Raw genomic sequence first — 19789 nt, 5'->3', positions numbered from 1 at the left:
AAGGAAGGAGTTGTCTAAAAAACACTAACAGTATCATAGCAATTTTTTGTTCAGAAAATACACTTGGAAGATTTAAAAAAAAATGATGAAACATTAACCCACTTCTGGCTGTAATGCATGTTGTTATTGGCTGGACATTGATTCTTAGAGTTATTGAGTGTCCTTCTCATAGACTGCTTGCCATATCAGTTCCTACTGGTGAGTCAAAATGGCATGATCCAGTGATGGTTGGTTATGCCTGCTCATCAGAGCACAAACAAACTCTGTTGGAGAGATATTTGGTGATTGCACTGGGGAGGGAAATGTTGAAGAAGCACAAGGACAAGCAACAAGAAGGTGTGTCATGTGTGGCTGGGCATGTTTTCTTTTGAAATGCAATCCCTGTAACTCGTGAAATGAAAAGGTAACACTACGGAGTGTAGAAATCTCATCAACATAATGCTTTGCTGTAAGGGTGTCTTTGATAACAATCACAGGGGTACAGGTATCAAATTAAATGGCACCCTGTACCATAACTTCTGGTTGTCAGGCTGTGTGTCTGATGAGAGTCAGGTAAGTATCCCACCACTGACTTAGACATGCTCAAGCGTGTCTTTAATGGTCATCAGGGCTCAGCTCGAAGCAGGACTCGTTGTTGCAAACATTTTTATTCCAGTCCATGAGATCCCATGATTAGTTGATATGAAGCTGTATCACTAGTGAATTTCCTGCATCTAGAAATTGATATATATGATGACAGCCTTTTCCCACACTCCAGTTGGAAAATATTAGATCTTTAATGTTGGTGATCTTGAATAATCTGAACAGGATATAATCCTAGTCGATGATTTTATTTAAGATCTTGTGAATGTCAGAATCTCTTTTTATTTTTAGTTTGTGGACATATTGAAAAACCTTAGATGATTTAGCTAGAGTTTTATTGTTTTTGTATATTTAAGAAAAAGATTGTCAAAAGTATATAAACTGTATGTTCTATTTGTAGGAGAAATAAACTGTTTAAAAAAATGGCATTTCATAGCTGCCAACTCCCCTAGCCTTATTGGGAGACTCCCAGTTTTTCATCACATTTCTCACCTCCTGGTAAAATTACCGAATCTCTTGGTTAATAATGTTTACCCTTTACTGAAAAAAACTGCTTAAGAAAATGTTTCATAGCAATGAATGAGACTGAAATTGTGCAAATTGCGCTCTGCTACCCTTGTGATTTTCAGCATAATTTTTTTTGATCAAAGTTCTCATCTGAATTATCATAATTTACTGTCAACATCTATAGAATTTTTACAAAGGTTCAACCAGTGATTAATCAGCTAATATTTGTATTTAATCTTGTTTTGTATCAATAAACATTACATTAGTAAGTTTTTCCACACAATGATAGGCACATTGATTATTAGCCCAAAGAGCTATTAATTTCATTTTGGCATTTTGCACTGATTCCCTTGTGTTGATTCATTTTTCGAACTGTTGCCACCAACTATTACAGCCCTGTATCATATTTAAAGAAATTAAATAATTAAGAATCTGCTTAAATATATATGTGTTTCTCCCTTTGTGATAAAACAACAGTACCTAAAGCCATCAAATTTTGAATAATATAATCCTCCAGTGAATATGGGCATCTGAAAGCCCTAATTTGGAATTTGTTTTATTATCTGTTTCATATTTTGTCAGACATTAAAGAATTTTGATTAAGAAACTCAACAATTTCGAAACAAGGAATGGCAATATTGTACAGGAAAAAAATAAATAAATAAATAAAATAAAAAATTTTTAAATAAAAAATCTCCAGTGTGCAAGACTGTGTATTGGAAATTCTAAAGATATGCTCATTTTAAAATTATTTTGCGGTGTTGCTGTTGAACTGAATTTTATGGTTTAAGTGTGAAGAACACAATATTTAGTAAGTAAAGATAACACACAAAATGTTAAAAAAACTCATCCTTGGGCATAATGTAATTTTATGGGTTTTTTTTTTTTTTTTTTTTAATTTTGTTTTCATAATACTTAAGGATACTTTGGTAAGTAAAAGCTTTTCATACTTATTAAGGATTTACTCAGAATAAAAGTGTAAGAAAATTACAAAACAAAATTAGCTGAAGGACATAAAATTTAGACCATCTGAATAAATATTGATATATATTACATCAGAGTTCTATTATAAATATTTCATGCAGTGTAAAGACAATTTGGATGTTTTTTTTTTTTTTTTTTTAATATTTTTTTATTTATTTTTAAAGCATTACTGCGCAGTGCAAAAACCTTATCTTGATTTTCTGTATTTCAAGTTTGGTAATTATGTCATATCAGCAGCAACATCTACTGAACTCTAAACAAAATAAAACAATAACTTGAAATTACTGTAATATTTTCTATAAATCATGTACTTTTGATAATTTAATTTACCTATCAGTTATGTTAAAATATCAAGGATTTGATTTGTGTCCTTTGTTATATCATACCTTTACCAGGTAACTGAGTCATCTGTATTGCTTGTAAAGAGAATAATATAATTAAAATGTTATAATTGATTTGCTTATATATATATATATGTATATATTCCCTTCTATTTTAAAATTTGTTGTTTTTTGTAATTTCTGCACTTTTTTAATACATTTAATAAGTTTTTTTTTCATGCATGTCGTTTCATGCATTTACAGTAATGAATTTGAATTTTTGAGTCTTATTTTGGCATTTGTAGATTTACGACAACCTTATAGAGGTCGACTGATAAATGTTGGGAAATGCTGTGGAAATGAAGACAATTATATATGGACTATTTCACTCAATGAAAATTCTGAGAAAACGCCTCTAGTTTTGCTTCATGGATTTGCTTGTGGTGTGGGATTATGGGTGATGAATTTGGACAGTCTTGCATCTTCTCGCCCCATATATGCTATTGATATCTTAGGATTTGGGAGAAGCTCCAGGCCACCATTCTCTTCTGATGCATTGGAAGCTGAAATGCAATTTTTTATTTGTGAGTAATTTTTATTTACAATTTTATTTTAGGAATGTTCTTAGTTGTCTTTAAAAATGGGAAAATAATCTTTATTACAAGTACTAAAGAAAAAGAACAAAGTGTAGTATTTATAAACAGAAAAGAAGTTTATTCTTGAGTTAAATATTTTTTCATGTAATTCAGGTTTGGTATGTTTCAAGTTTATTTTTTTCCTTTAACTTTTTTCTTAAAAACAAAATATAAATTTTGATGTATGGAAAAAATTATGTGTTGTATAATTATTATTATCAGTATTGTATAGTTATGTAATTAATAAATATTGTTTGACATTGCTCCTAATAGTTTTTTGTTAAGAATAAATACATTTTTTTAGATTTAAAATATAAATTAATTTTCTGTAATTTTTTTGTGAGTTTTTAATAAAATTTCTGTCATTTTCAAACATTTTTAATTCAAAATATGATAAATTTATGGTGCAAACTAAAAGTATACATTACTTTCTAAGTCAAAAATCCTTTTCCAATTTTAATCATAATATAAGCAGCCCAAATCACAGTGCACTGATAATTTGTCAAGGATTCAGGAAAATGGCTGGCTGCATTATAGTTTTCATGATTTTCCCCATGTTTAATGCAAATATGAACTAATTTCCTGAGAAATGTTCTTCAAGAAGGCATCCTTTCTTTTAGACAGATAGCCTTGGTATACTTTGTTCTAACCCAAACAATCCAGGTCATACTATAATACATTATGTAAGTTAATTAAGATAAAAATTGTATTTTTCAATCCATATAAACAAGACTTTTGAAGAAGTATAAATCTTTATATTTCTAATGATTCAGATTCTATATTAATCATTCAAAGCTGATATTAACTTACGTGCTTGCAATTTGAAGTAATAATGAGACAATCAAAAAATGAAATTTGTTTTGAATAATGAGAAATTTTTTTCATATATGCATATGAAAACGTATCACCTTTCCCTGCAAAAGTTGAAAGCATTTTTTTTAAATCCACACTATGCATTATGTGCAGTTATGTAAATTAATTATATTTTTTTAATTGTGATTTAATTTTATGAAGGATAGTTTCCCAAATATTGTTAAATTTTGATTCTATTTTAGAACTACAAAGATTCCAAGTTTTTTTCTGCTGTAGGGAATAGGTTTCAATCTTCTTTCATAAAAAAAAATTACTGCAACATTTAGTCAATAAGTCCTATTTTTTATATTTTTTGTTTGATAGAAAATCATACAATGACATCAGTTTGGAATAGATAATTCGTTATCGAACTTAAATACTTTAAAATATCTGACTGCAGTATTCTATATTGTTTTAAATTTGAGATTTTTTTTCAGCATAAATTTTCTGATGATTTATTTTTTGTTTTTTAATTTTTTTTTTTTTTTTTTTTTTTTTTTTTTTTTTTTTTACAGCACTAGAAAAATGGCGACGAGCTGTTGGATTGGAGAAATTTGTTCTTCTCGGACATAGTATGGGTGGATATATAGCTGCTTCTTATGCTTTACATTACCCAGAAAGAGTAGCATTACTTATATTGGTAGACCCATGGGGTTTACTTGAAAAGCCTATTTCACTTATGCATTGCTATGAATTGGATAATTGGGTCAAATTTGTGGCCAGTTTTGTAAACGGATTCAATTTTTTAGCATGTGTGAGAGTTGCTGGACCTATTGGTGAGTACCTTTCAAAAATGTGTTTTGCTCATGAAGGATTAAAAAATAAAATATTTTTATTAATTTATGTGTTAAATAACATCAACAGAAGATTGAGAAATAAATAAAAGATGAATTTTAGAATGTTAAAGAAATTACAAATTAACCTAAATGTATCATATTTAGGTTAATTTCTCTCTAAACTTAATATTTCTTAAAATATTCTCTCTTAATTTAATATTAATTGTATTATAATATCTTTTTAATATTTCTCTCTAGACTTAATATTTCTTAAAAATGTCTTTGTGTAACAGCCAGTGAATTATTTCAGAACCCTTGGTAAGCTGTCACTCCTGTTAAATCAAATTTACACAAACCTGAGATTGAATCAACAACTTTCATTTGCTGGTGGTTTACAGATAAAAGAAAATATAGAACTTTGGTGATTACACGAAACTTGAAACAAATCAGAGAACTTGCCCTCTTACTGATGTACAATTTTCAGTGATTGTAATTCTTTAAATAAGACACCTGTCTTTGATCTTTAGCTAACCAACTATTGAAGGGGTCCACTCTTTAACTAGGATGGGAATGCTACACAATGAAGCCTGCCTGACCATCTCTACTTCCTTTTTAAACAGCTAAAATGATGTGATCCCAACAGGAAGGAGCTGTTCATGTTCAGTACATGAGCTGCAATTAGATTTCCATGTTGTTTAAACTTTTTGTGTGTGGTGGTGTATATGTGTATAACTTTATAATCCAATTCTATTTACATGATATGGACTGAAGCAATGATAGGACAGTATTTAACTTAATTGATATTAGAAGTTAAAATAAATGTCACAAGGTGTGTTTATATAAGGTATATTGAGATATGTATTGGTATAAAATATATAATTAAAGACAGGCATTCAGCAATTAATTAATAAAAGTAAAGGTGATACTTATGAATTTACAAAAGAATATGCTACATGAACTAATTGTTAAGACACCAATAATTAGCAACATAATTGGTATACCCTAAGTAAGCATGCAGTGTGCTGTATACTGTGTTTGAAGTTGAAAATTCTTTCACATTCTCAGCTAAAAAATAAAGGTTATATTAAAGCCTTTTGTCATGTAGTAAGTTAATTTATTAAATTGTATTCCATATTTCAGCTACGCACATCCAACAATAACTGTTTATTTAAATTAAGGGAGTTGATTAGATTTTAAATTAAAGGAGTTTTATGTTTTTATTAAGTTAAACTTTTATCTACTGTTTTAATTAATTTGTTTTAGTTTTCCATTTTGTTTAAGTCAGATGTTTGGCTTTTGGGTCCAAGGCTTTTGTCATTTGAAAAAGACAGGTGTATTAAGTAATTTTTTAGTATTATTTGAGTTTAAGAATACAATTTATTAATTTATCAGTTTGAAGTTTATGCGGTGTGCACAGGAAAATTTGGCCTTTTTGGTGAACTTACATTTCCTATTCTAGGATAATTACTTGAGAAATTATTTGCAAATAAGTTTATATTTTTATTAGAAGTAAAGACTTTTCATGTTTCAAAAATCCACTTTTGGTACTGTTTCTAAGTTTTGAAGCTACTTACTTAACAGATGTTTTATGCTTTCTCATGTCCTCTCTTCTGGTTGATTTCAAGGAGATTTTTTTGGGGGGATGCAGCATGAAAAGGGTTACTATTTTATTTGACATGGTTAGCGTTGAATATAAATAGTGTTGAAATGAAGGAAGGAAGAAGTAGCCTGAAGGAAGTCCATTATTTTTGGCCCCAAACACTCTTTGAAAGTATGGTGCATGCTCTACAGAGCAGATTTTCAACTAATTTGCACAGCTAAAATTATTTCTGCTGCTCTGTAGTACACCTATTGTGTTAGGTGCAGCTAGGGCAGTACTTAGCGCTACTACATTATGATCTGGCACTGACCAGCTAAAACTGTTATCTGTGATGATGAGACTGATCCCATGTAGTCTTCCATGGCTTTAGCCAGTGTCTTCCAAATGACCAGATTCTCAAAGTGGCATTTTTTTCATCCTGATTTGTCTGACAATACTTTGGATTCCTGTCTGAGCTCTAGTGATATCCCATCTATACTTTGTCATTTGCCCATTAACTGCAGGCTTAATTGCAACTGCCTCATAAAAACGCAACAGATGAGCAGATGCCCTCTTCATCAGGAGAATTTCAGTTTGCTAAATACATTCCCATCTGAGGATCAGATGGTTAGTACTAACAGCTTTTTTACCTGAAAAAGACTGCTTCAGTACCTTGTCAACATAGTCGGCAGATAAGTAGCTTCTAAAATTTTGAATAGCATGTGTTTCATTGATATAAATTCCTGTCAGTTTTTAAGAATTTAAACTTCTCATTATGCATTAGATATCATTATTCTTAAGGCATTAGATTGATGTTTAAGATATTTTCTTATTATAACTGTTGAAAATAATAGTTTTTTATGTGTCAGTAAATGATAGGTGTCGTGCATATAATAGCTTTTTAATGCAGTGGTTTTAAATAAATCTCCTGAGAGGTTTTCTTTTTGTTATCTGTTTTAAATTATGCAGTTAGAAAATAAATAATTAAACTTGAATGAAATAAGTTGCTTTTATTTGTTTTCAGCAACCAAGCATTCTTGCTAGCCTAGTTTATTACCAATGTTTAGTTTTTAGTTTTCTTTAATACACAACAGAACAAAATGCTATGCTTCATGTATTTGAATTTTTTCTTCAGTGTTATAGTGTTTCAAATTTATTTACATTATGTCTGCACCTATTGCTAATTATTGGGTTCTTGAGAATTTAATGAAAATGAATTAATTAACTGATATTTTATTTTGGTTTCTGATACACCAGAAATGTCAAGATGGAAGGAAATTTTTCCTGCTGTTCATTCAGAAGATTGCTTAGATTATAACACAGAGATTATTAATTCATATTTTGTTATGTGATGTGTGATATGGAGTAAATATTTATTTGTGGCAACCTTCAGTTATAAATTTTATAGGCATTCAGCATATGGATCAGAAGCTTTAAAAGTCAGTCTTTTTAAGATCTGTCCTACTAAAAAGAAAAGGTTACCAAAAAAGGGGGGAATTATTTTAGAGCATTATAAACAGAGATTTTATTTTCATTTCAAGAAATTTCAAGTTTGCAAAGTTTCATGAATCAAAAAACACAAAATATGTAGTATGCATTTTTCTAAAATTTATAGTATGCATTTAATTATTGTGCTTTTATTGCGAATGTTTATATTTAGAATTTAACTCTTTCTGAAATTAGATGATATTTTGAAGTGCTCTTAAAGTACTATCTATTAAAATGTGTGAAGTATTTTTAAGTATTCATCTGTACTTTCATGTTTTATTCATACTTTTCATATTTTTTTCATTGTTGTAATTTGTTGTTTCAATTTTTTAATTTAATAATTTTTTGTTGTTTTAATGTTTTAAGGTTGTTTTAATTTTTGAATCATTGTTGTTTGTAATTTGTTTGTTGTTTTATTGTTGTAATTTCATTGTTTCATCATTTAAGTTGTAAATTTTTCATTTTAATAATAATAAATTTATTTTTAAATGTTTAAAAAAAATTTTTTTTTTTACTAGGTCCCTATTTAGTAAAACAATTTAGGAATGATTTGAAGAAAAAGTATGGACATTTTATGAATGATCATCAAGTAATTCTGAGCTATGTATATCATTGCAATGTCCAAAATCCCAGGTATGTTTTTTGTCTGAAAAAAGTTTCTCTGTGTGTAAGAATTATTGTTTTTCTGAAAAGGTGTAGTGTGTGCATAAATTATGTGAAAATTTTCAGTTCTAAAATTTTAAAAGATGTTTGTTTTTTGCATGGGAAGGTGAATTCAAAAATATTTAATCAAAATGAAAAGGTGCTATTCTAATATCTTAATCCTGCAGCTGATGTTTAAAATAAACTTTTGAATTTTAAAATGTTGCCATGAAAATAAACAAAGCGGGTAAAAGTTACCAAGAAGTCAGAAATATAGATAGCATTACAAATTATGGAAATTTCACGTATTGCATTTGGGTTTGCATATTGCACACCCAGTACCAATTTATGAAGACTTTTTTTTTTTTTTTTTTTTTTTTTTTTTTTTTTTTTTACTAGACATATAGGAAGTTAATGTGAAAAATACTTTAGTGGTATATTTAAAGTTCTCATTAGTGGATCAAGAGTTCAAAACTTGCAAATCGTGTGTGCCACGTGAATAAAATGCATCACTAACTTCATGCACAGCATAAGCAGCAGAACAGAATTAAAATTTTTAAAAATATTTTAGTGAATGAATGAAATCAGTTGGATTTGTTCTTTGAAAATTGTACTGTAAGTTGCATTACCTGTGTGTTATAACTAATTTTCAATTTTCTCAAAGAATATAATTGATAAAATGTTTTGATTACTATATATTATGCTATAAAGAAAATAAACTGAAAATTTTATAAAACAACCTAAGACAGAAACAGCTGCAAAAATGCAGAAGAAGAAAGCAAAGTGAGCCAATTCTTCAGAGAAAGCTGGACAAGAGCAAAAAGGTTGAAGCAATAATTCTCTAATTCCTAGAACAGTATCAGAGTTTAAATACACAGAGTAAGAATATAGGAAAACTATTGAAATAGCAGACTCAGCATTAATGTTTATGCTAGAATGTGTATAACAAAACACTATTAAGGCAAACACTACATACTTAGCTCATATAAGCTTGGAGATGTGAAAATCTCGAAAGATGCATTCCGTGCAAGCTAAGCTGAAATTAGGAAAATATCAAGAATAAGGAAAATAATACTCATAGTCAATTAATTGATGGAAGAAATGGAGGCTGAACGTAAAGAAAAAAACAGCCTGGAAATCCCCAAAGAAAGTGGCAAAAATTGCCCCTGCAGAGATGACTGAAATTCCACAGCAGAATAAATTTTCACAGATTTACCAACTGAGAATGAAATAAATAAAGAATGAGTGAGAAAAATACTTCCTAAAATTGTAATCAGTGACTCTAACTGGGGCTAGGTAAATTAAGAATTAAGGGTGATTTGTACAGATCAATTTAAAGTAGATATGAAGAAAACTTTCTTTTTTCATCTTTGCAAAAAATCAAACTGACCATTCCTGCAAAGTCTTCAGAAAAGAAATATTCCTTTTCATTCATATTGTAATGAAAGCGATAAACCAGTAAACATTATTGTTAAAAGAATTTCCAAGAAGATTTTTGAGAAAGGACAGAAAAGCTAGACATTACCCCATCATACGGGTAAAGCAGTTTTCAAAGAAAAATAGAGATACTGCTGAGAAACTGCTGATATATCTACTAGAAAAATGAAGCCAGAAAAGCAACTATAATCAACATTCTAGGCATTCATTGTAAGGATAGAGGAATTTAAAAAAAAAAAAAAGCCAATACAGTACTATAAATGCCAGAGGTTTGGCCATAGCTTCAGCACTATAAGATGTGTGAAATGTAGTTTAAACCATGGAAATGTTGAATGCCCTCTGAAGAAAAAAGAACATCCTACTTGTCTTCATTGCCAAGGACTCTCTATAGGCAGTAATAGAGGGTGTCCCGAATATATAAAGAACCTTCTGAAACCTTGAAAAGAGGAGAAGCAGACAGAAAGATAAAATTCGAATGACAGATGGAATTTTTCTCTTGCTGGTCAAGAAGTGTGAAGAAAAAATCCCAATCAGACAGACTCGAAGAAAATACAGGGATACGCTTAGTAATGATAGTTCAGAAGTAACAGAAACTGATGAAAACATGCATGAGTTACACATTTATGAGTTACATTTATCATTACCAATCATGAGTTACATATTTATCACCAGCAGATATTTTTGAAAGTAGCAGAAATACTCGTAAATTTTGCAGGAGAAGAATAATTGCTGATAACTGTGTCATCAGCTCAACAGCAATCAGAAATGAAATCAGAAAGAACTGACATACTTCTTTACATATATTTCTGACACATACACTGACATACTTCTTGCATACATATCTAGTGACAGCTGAATTTTTTTCACCTGGCGGCATGCTTTGCATGCTTAAAAATTAACTAACTGCCACTGCTATAGTGCAGTACTACTTCACATTGGGCTTCACTTAGGGCAATACTCCACTTTAATCACAATATTTGTTAAAGCTTAATCAGCTAACTGCTAATTCTACCCCTAAATTTAGTTCTTTTGAATATTTATCAGAATGATCGGTGTGAGTGTGTGGGATCTCTACCAGCTCTTGTAGCCAATGGAATTCAATAATTCCCCCCAATAATATCTCCATATCCCAGATTTCACATCTACTTAGTAATATATTTTCCCCCCTAAATGGCAGGCACTAGCCATTAAGCCTATTAAGCCAGAAAGGGTGGGTCACTTTATAATGGGACACATAATAGGTGGGTCATCGTTCCCTCCTATGAATGACAGACAGTTTACATCCATGCCTTCTCCAGCATTTAAACATGGTCCTTCAGTAAGGCAGTCCATGTCACTAGTAGCTACTTTCTAATCTGGTTGGCTGGAATTCCATAATTGAATTAGATGTTTTACAATGAATGCAGTTTGAATTCTTATGCTGTGTACTGCCAAATTATTGGGTTGGAGGGAAAGTTCTGTCGTATTTTAAAGAAAATATTTGAATTCATTTATAAAAATATGTGTTTAATATTAATCAATTATATATGCTCCGTTATTTGTTACAACCTGTTGCCATCTTCCAGGTAACCTGTAAATTCCTGTTTTGTAGAAGTTCTCATCCATGGAGTTAAAATAGTCAGCAACCGCCTTAGAAACACTTTCAAAAGACTTGAATTTTTTTCCCGTTAGATAATTTTGAAGAGATCTGAACAGGTAATAATCAGAGGGTGCAATGTCAGGTGAATACGGGGGGTGACTAAGGATTTCCCATCCTAATGCATTCAGTTTTTGTAGTGTCACCACTGCAGTATGCGGGTGAGCATTATCATGATGGAACACTATTCCTTTTCTGGACGCTAATGCTGGCCTTTTTTCTTTGATAGCTGCATTCAATTTATCCAGCTGATTGCAGTACAGATCCGCGTTGATGTTTTTTCCCTGTTTCAGCAACTCGTAATACACTGGACCTTTCCTGTCCCACCACAAACAAAGCAGTACTTTTCGTTGATGGATACTTGGTTTTGGAACTGTTGCTGATGATGTTCCTGGTTTGCAGTAAGATTTTTTTCTTTTAATATTCTCGTAAAGAATCCACTTTCATCTCCAGTAACCAGCCTGTCCAAAAACGGCTCCACATTGTGTCTAATCAGATGTGATGAACATATTCTTACACAATCAGACAAATTCTTTTCCGTTAATTCATGTGGAACCCAAACACTTTGCTTTAACACAAACCCAAGAGATTTAATGTGATCTTCAACAGTTGTATGATGAATGCTAAACTCATCTGCAATTTCTCGACTTGTTAAATGTGGATTATTTTCCAACATGGATCGCAAAACATCATTATCGATCTTGGATGGTCGTCCAGATCGAACACTTTCTTTGAGGCTCAGGTCCCCGGAACGAAATTTGCTAAACGATCTTTGACAAGTACGAACATTTACAATATCTTTTCCAAATACCGCACATAAATTTTTACATGCAACAGATGCGTTGCTTCCTTTTTGGAATTCATATAAAATGCAGTGTGGTAAATGCACTTTATCTACCGACATGTTTTTCTCTTTAAATATTACAAGTAAATGATGAACAGTAAAAAAGGGCACCTTTTATATTATACAGCAGCTAAAAAAACAAAAAACAAAAAAATCCGATTGACTCACTAGCCAGATGTTTTTTTTTATTTACAAGAAAAATCACCTGCCTATTTAAAATACCACAGAACTTTCCCTCCAACCGGATATTTTATCAATAATTTGGCACTTTTGAGATGAGTTTGTCTAAAAAAAATTGATTTGGTGATTTCCGAATTTTGTGACAATTTTTTAATTAGTGTAATAAAGTTACCCCAGGATTAAAATAATGACAGTACATTAAAATTATTTTTAGAAAATAATATTAAAATAAAATATTTTTATTTTCATCTGTCATTTTTAAAAATGTCTGCCATTCATTTTGGTGATTTTTGAATATCTTGATTTTGATATTTCAACAAGATAATAAATGGTATAAAGCAGAATTTTCAAATTATTTTAGCAAAGCCAAAAGGTATTATAATTTTTAAAACTAATTTTAGTATTATCGCATTTTCTGCAGGACCGTGACAAGAATCAAAGGTGCTATGCCATTAAAGTAGGAAACCTGAAATTTCACAAAACTGTATTTTATCTGGGAGCCCACTAATGCATGCACTTTTGGAAATCAAGGGCTGTGTTTGTGATTTCTGCTTATGATTAGTATTTTTTTTTTTTAATATTTTTTTGTAGCAAATCATAGTGCCTGCTAATGAAAAGAAAATGTTACATTTTTTCAGAAATACTGTTTGAAGCCTGATATCCAGACTTGTTAGGACTTCGGCTATTCTGGATTTGGGATTTTACCACATATTAGATCATCAATTTCAATCAAATCAGATGAAATGTAGAAATTATAAAATTAAAAATATGGAACAGTGATTTATGAAAAATGAAATAATAAGCATTTATTCCTTAAGGAAATCAAAATTTACAACAACAACAACAAAAAAGAAGAAAAAGAAGAAGCTTAGTATTTATTTGTTTGCTTTATTAAACATTTATTTGTATGTAAGTTGTTTAATTTGCTTCATTTTTTTTTTTTTCTGCTAGTACTTCCTCTTTATTTCTGTGGACAGGCATGATTTCTTGTTCAGTTACAAACTTCCATTGTTCAAATATTGTAACAGTTACATTAAGGTTCCCACTAAATTGTCAATTGAAATTGTTTCATTCTCAGCAACCTCTCTTTCATTTTCTTCATATTATTGGCAGCTATATTTTTTGGATATAGAACTATACTACAGATTTTCCTTTCCATTAGTTGACTGATGATTTGAGCATTGTCATCGCAATGTAAAACTTCTGTTATAACATCTTTATTTATTACCACTTCTCCACATTTCTTCATGAATTCCATTTATTAGAAAATTTAACCTTTTGTTTTTGATATCTGGAAACCTTCAATTTCATGGCAATCATTGTGAAGCTTAGCTAGCATGAGCTATACACTTCTGTTCATGTATCATGAGATTGGTGATCAAAAACATGTTGTTCCGCTAAATTTTCTCTTGCATGTTGACAAAGTTAAGCATGAATTATATTACTTTAGTTATTTATTATACTTAGGACTATTTTCTGCACATGCTTAAGGCATATCAGAGTTTCGAAAATAAATTCCAACATATTCTTAAGGCTTATTCAAGGCTGGTGTTAGACATTTTGCAGCCCAGTATAGCCTCTGTGGGTCCAAAATTCTGCTCTCTAAATTATAAAGATTTTGCCATCCTTTAATTTTGTTTCTCAGTACTTCTCTAAATTCTAAAACTTTTGCCTTCCTTAACCTTTTCACGACGGCGCACCTTTGTTTAAGACGCTTGTGCGGGACGGAAGAGAATCGAAGGCAGTCACCGTACAGGATGGAGGTTATGCATCGCTAAGCCTAATTTTATAACAAAAATCAGAAAAACAAAAGTTTTGCTTCTAGCATGCAATTTCGTAATTTTTGGTATCATTTTAGATTATTGCTTGAGCTCTTATATATGTTAAAATTAGCCCTTAAAACATTTTTTTCTTTATTTTACTTGAAAATATACTTAAAAAATTGCTTATCTTCTAAAATAATTTTCAGAAGCACTATTCAAATTATTCCAAAATTTTAATTGATAAAATCCATCAATAAAGTTTAAAATTAATAAAAAGAACACAATAAAGACTATTTACAGTAAGAAGTAACAAAATTTAAAATGAAAATGATTGTGGTAAATCTCAAAGCACAGAGAAGTATCACTTTGTAACTCTTAGAAGAAGTATCACTTTTGAACTCTTTAGAAAATGAATCAGTACTCTCATTTGCGTTAGTTAAATGGTTCACTAACCATACGAGGGTATTCTTCCTCTGATAAATAGTGCCTTAACGCCATAATAGACTGGAGGTGATGCTTTCCTAAATAAAAAAAGAAGGAACGGAAATATCTGAAGGCAATGCAAAACGTAAAAAAACTGCGCACAGTAACCCTAAAAGACCTTACATAGTAGAGGAGAAAATAGAATAAAAAAAGGAATAGGATATAAATCAGATACGAGAATGTTTTCATTAGCACGCAGCGATTTAAAGAGCCTACCTCTGTTTACGCTTTCCCCCCCCCACCTTCGAACAACTGATGAGTAAAATGCTAAAGTCAAGCAGAATATATCAAACTCAAGGTCAGGAACCTAAAACTGTGTTCATTTCAAAAGTAATGGACACAGGATGCCATCTAGTGGCCTTCAGAAAAACGTTCCACCTTCAAATGCATATACGCATCACCCGTCCTCTGAATGCGATCTTTACTGATGCGTGGATGGGACGCCTGGCTGTAAGAGACGTTCTTAGAGAATGTGTATATGGGAAGCCCGTCCTGAAAGGGTTAAATTTGCCACCTGTTACGGCCACGCCAGTTCTGCCACCAGTCCTGGGCTTAACTGAATAACATAGTTATTCTCAATTAAAAAGCAATAAATGTAATCTTTTGGCCTATGAATATCATTTGCAATTTTTTTTTTTTTTTTTCCATATGGAAAGAAATTTCTGTTAAACTTTTCTTTGCCAACACACTGAACACTTCGAGTAGATTTAGCTGAAGCCTATAATCATCTTCAACATAAAAAGTTACCATACTCTTTAGAATTCAGTTGGTAATATTAAAAATTAAAAAGTGGTTGTTTGTTTAAATGTTGCTGAATGAATGCCATTTTTCAAGATGCAGTGTGTGTTGATAGCCATATGATGATGAAAACAAAAAACAGTAAATAATGATTCACCAGCTTGGTTTCAGTACCAAAGTGAAATTAAGAATCAGACCTCTCCACGTGTTTTGTTATGGAAAAATATCAAATTCGCAAATATAAAGCATAAAAAAAAAAAAATAAATTCCAAAAAAGAAAAAGGTTGTTTCTGATTCTGAGGTCTGTATTTTAGATCATTCCAGATATTGGACATCTGGATTTTGAACTTTGTATTATGCTGCGTTTTGACTAGTAGTTGAAAATGTCGGAATGCAAATCCCATGAAGTTATATTTTACAAACTATCAAATTGTTCAAGTTATCTTGGGAAATTCATTTGGTAAAAATGTCAAGAATGGGGAAAAAAAAAAAAAACTGTTTTGAAGAGATTTTAAAGCAAATAGCTGAATATTATCTAATAACTGTAAAAATGTAAATATTGTTCAGATTGATTTTCATTCTAATTGTTAAAGTAATAAAATGCATACAAAAGGATACATTTGGTCAGCTTTTATTTATCTCCATTGTTTTATTATTATAGAAATCTTGGAGGTCAAAAGCAGTTTATGACCTGTTCTTAGGTTATTGGGCTAATAATTGTCCCGTAATAAATGATTATGTGATTTTCTTTTTTTAAGTTAAAACATACTGCTGCTCAAAAGACCAGGGAAAAAATAGAGTTAAGTGGTTTACTACTCATGTTTGTTGTGTTTTTATTTTGGTTAATTTGTTGTTGTTTTATTTAATTTTCAGTGTTTCATTATGGATGATTTTTCATTTTTAATTTAGTTAATTTGTTACTGTGTGATGTAATTTTCAGTGTTTTATTATGGATGTTTCTTGATTAATTTCTTTAATTTGTTGTTGTTATGTGTAATTTTCAATGCTTTACCAGTTTTAAAAATTCCAGCTGTTTTTCATGTGTTAGTTTGCCAAAAAATTAGCCACCATTAATTAGCGTCTCTCCAGGAGCATTGGTTGGATAATGCAGTTGTATTCTACTTTCATGTTTATTCATGAATTACACAAGGAGTAATTCTTTCAAAATATTCAGATGTGTGTTAACTTTCTCTGTAAAATCCATGTTATGCTTTTTTCTGAATTTTTCCAAAAACCTTATTTTAGTCTTAAAGTTGGCTCATATTTAAATGGCTAAAAATTCCAAAAATGTGCATGATAAAGTGAAAAATCTATTAAGGATATTAACACAAAATAGGTATTTTGTATGAGAAGACTGTAATGATTTTCTCATATTGTTAAAAAAGTGTTTTGGAAAAGCAGTGAAAATGCAGTTATCTGAATTTATTATAGTACATAATTACTATTATGACTCACTTTATTTAAATGCTACCAAGAATTCTTTTGTTGATGAACTATGCCGAAGTGGAAACCCTATTCAGTGTTTTTCGCATGACAGAGGTTGATTGTGAGTGACTAATTAGGGTTACCAGCCATTTGGTGTTGGTTTGCAAAAAGTTCTGATTATGACTGCCGATGATAAAGTTTTGTGACAAGAGGGCTGTTGATGCTGTTAAAATAACAGATACCATATTAATAAAAAATGTGTATCTTCTTTAATTTTTATCTCAATGTCTCTTGACACATTTTTCTTTCATGTATTTTCTCTTATATTTTTGTGAATTTCACTATTTAAAAGCATGGAAAATTACAAAAATGATTCTAATTTTGTTTCATGGACAGGTGTGTTTTGAAAGGAGTTCTATACTAATAAAGATATTAAAAACTGACAATTTGAAAGATTCATCATATAACATTACATCATTTCATAAAGTTTTCTGGAGCTATTCTCAGTAATGAAATTAATACAGAAGTGAGAAGAAACAATTCTAAAGACTTGTAGTTTTTTAGAGCAACATAATTTTGTATTAAATTTAAAAGTTCAAAGATGAAAACAATTAAAGAGGAAACTGGTAATTTAAGGCAAAAGCAAATTCTTCTTTAAAGGTGTATTGTTGAAGATACTAACAATTTCAGATATTTTAGTAGATAATGCAAAGACTAATAGGAACATTGATTTGTTTATTTAAACAAGTGAATTTAGACAAGGGGACAGATGTAAATAAGCTGAACAATCTGGAAGAATTTCAGAATAAAAAGACACAAATATTTTGTGTGTTTAAATGTTTAATTGCTTTAATATCTTTTTAAGATCTTTTAGTTAGTTATTTATTTCTTAGATCTTGTCACTAAAATGCTATTTTTAAATTCGAACATACAATAAAAATGGAGGAGAAAAAATTATTAAAGTGACAGCCAATTTTATTGCCTTTATCTAAAAAATAAGTAACTAATTAAAAGCAGTAAATCGAATACTGTATGATTACTCAAATATCCTGAAAAATTAAAAAATTATATTGATTTTGATATTAATGATTTTGATATTAAGATTTTTTTTTTAGTCCAAAGGGGCTTTGCTTTGTCCCTAGGGACTATTGTTTTCATTTCGTGATTTTGCGTTGAATCACTCTGAATGTTCATTTCACTTTTCAAACTGTTGCCACCAAATATTATTGCCCTGTATTATATTTGAAGGAATTAAATAATGAAGAATAAATGTATGTATGTTTCTTGCATTGTGATAAAACAGCAGTACCTAGAGCCATCTAATTTTGAATGACGTAATCCTACTGTGAATATGGGCATCTGAAAGCCCCCAAATTTGAAATTTGGAATTTGTTTTATTATCGATTTCACATTTTGTAAAACTTTAACGAATTTTTGATTAACAAACTCATGGATTTCAAAGCGAGCAATAGCAGCATTTTACAAAAAAAGCATTTTTATCTCCGCGTGAGACTGTGTATCAGAAATTCTAAAGATATGCTCAATTTAAAATTATTTTTCAATATTGCTCTTGAACTGAATTTTATGGTTTAAAGGCAAAAAACATGATGTTTAATAAATAAAGGTAAACACAAAATGTAAAAAAAAAAAAAAAAAAAGTCCCTTTGGATGTAATTTAAAATCTGAAACCTTTCAGATTTTCTTCTTTTATGTGTTTCCCCCCCCCTTGTAATATTACATTGAATGTATCTTCTTTTGCATAATTTTCAGTGGTGAAGCTGCATTCAAAGCAATGACTGATAAAGCTGGTTGGGCAAAGCATCCCATGATGTACAGACTGAATAACTTAAATGCTAAAATTCCCATTACTTTTGTATATGGCTCCAGATCTTGGGTTAATAGGCAACCTGGTTTGCAGATAAAGTATTCTAGATTAAATTCTTTTGTTGATGTTCAGGTAAGCTTTGTGTGCCACTCTATAGATTTAATAATATCTGCATAGATTATTAATAAGTCTTTTTATGTGCCCAATCATTTCCAAACCAATTTGCTATATAAAAGAAACCAGACTAGTAGTCAATAAATTCTCATGAAATATTGTACTTTTATTAAAAAAGTATGACAATTTTTTATACAGCAACTTTGTAAAATCCAAGATTTTTTAAAATTTAATATATAATTTTTCTAATTAAGTAAAGAAATATATATGATATTTTAATGGGCTGTTTGATTATAATTAAAGGATTAAGATAACTGGTTTCATTTAGTGATGTGTCAATATATTTCACTAAACTGAATTTATCTGTTTTAACGCTTTCAAAAGTTTTATTTTCTCAGTATGAGGAATATTGTTGTAATTACCTTTAGATTAATTAAAATTGCTTTCTTATATAATGATGTAATAAATTTTAGAACTTGCATTATAAGTATTATATATTAATTCAGAAGTCAAACAACAAAAATCAGCGTTATATTTTCAAATTTTCATAGGACTAGTTTCGATGGTTTAACCGAACCATCATCTTCAGCTGCAAAAATGCAAATGAAGGAGATAAGGTATAATGATTAGATAAGCTAAGAAAGTCTTCACAGGATACAAGCTACTGGCGCCATCTGTTGATGAAACCAGAACTAAAACATAATTTCTTTAAAGGCTGAAGGCAAAGATTGATTGGAATTAGGGTCGTTAACTAGAACAGAAAGATTTTTTTGAATATAAAATGCCTCTAGAAAATCCAATTCACCAATGGAAGAAGTGTTTTGAATAATTTTGGCAGAGGAAAATTGAAAGTGTGATTTTCGGACCAACAACGTTGGGCAACAGAAGACTTCTGTGTTTCTTTTTTTCTAACATATGCCTCATGTTCCTTAACGTGAAATTTTAAGGCTCTCTTAGTTTGGCCAAGGTAAATTAAGCC

At 30.1% G+C, this 19789-nt stretch overlaps 1 protein-coding gene across 1 annotated transcript in view; it reads left to right on the top strand.

The window, feature by feature from the left end:
- Window positions 1-19789, top strand: part of LOC118199022 ((Lyso)-N-acylphosphatidylethanolamine lipase-like) — a 55795-nt gene that overhangs the window by 26013 nt on the left and 9993 nt on the right. Inside the window, exons 3-6 of the mRNA XM_035370799.2 lie at window positions 2699-2977; window positions 4396-4656; window positions 8242-8356; window positions 18642-18828. Coding sequence (XP_035226690.1) covers window positions 2699-2977; window positions 4396-4656; window positions 8242-8356; window positions 18642-18828 — 842 coding nt within the window. The remainder of the gene's footprint in view (window positions 1-2698; window positions 2978-4395; window positions 4657-8241; window positions 8357-18641; window positions 18829-19789) is intronic.

Source organism: Stegodyphus dumicola, chromosome 7 (assembly GCF_044657685.1).
Source record: "Stegodyphus dumicola isolate Sdum_Otavi_A_Nest chromosome 7, ASM4465768v1".
Classification (NCBI taxonomy): domain Eukaryota; kingdom Metazoa; phylum Arthropoda; class Arachnida; order Araneae; family Eresidae; genus Stegodyphus; species Stegodyphus dumicola.
The sequence above is the reverse complement of the archived record's forward strand: the minus strand, read 5'-3'. Positions and strand labels throughout refer to the sequence as shown.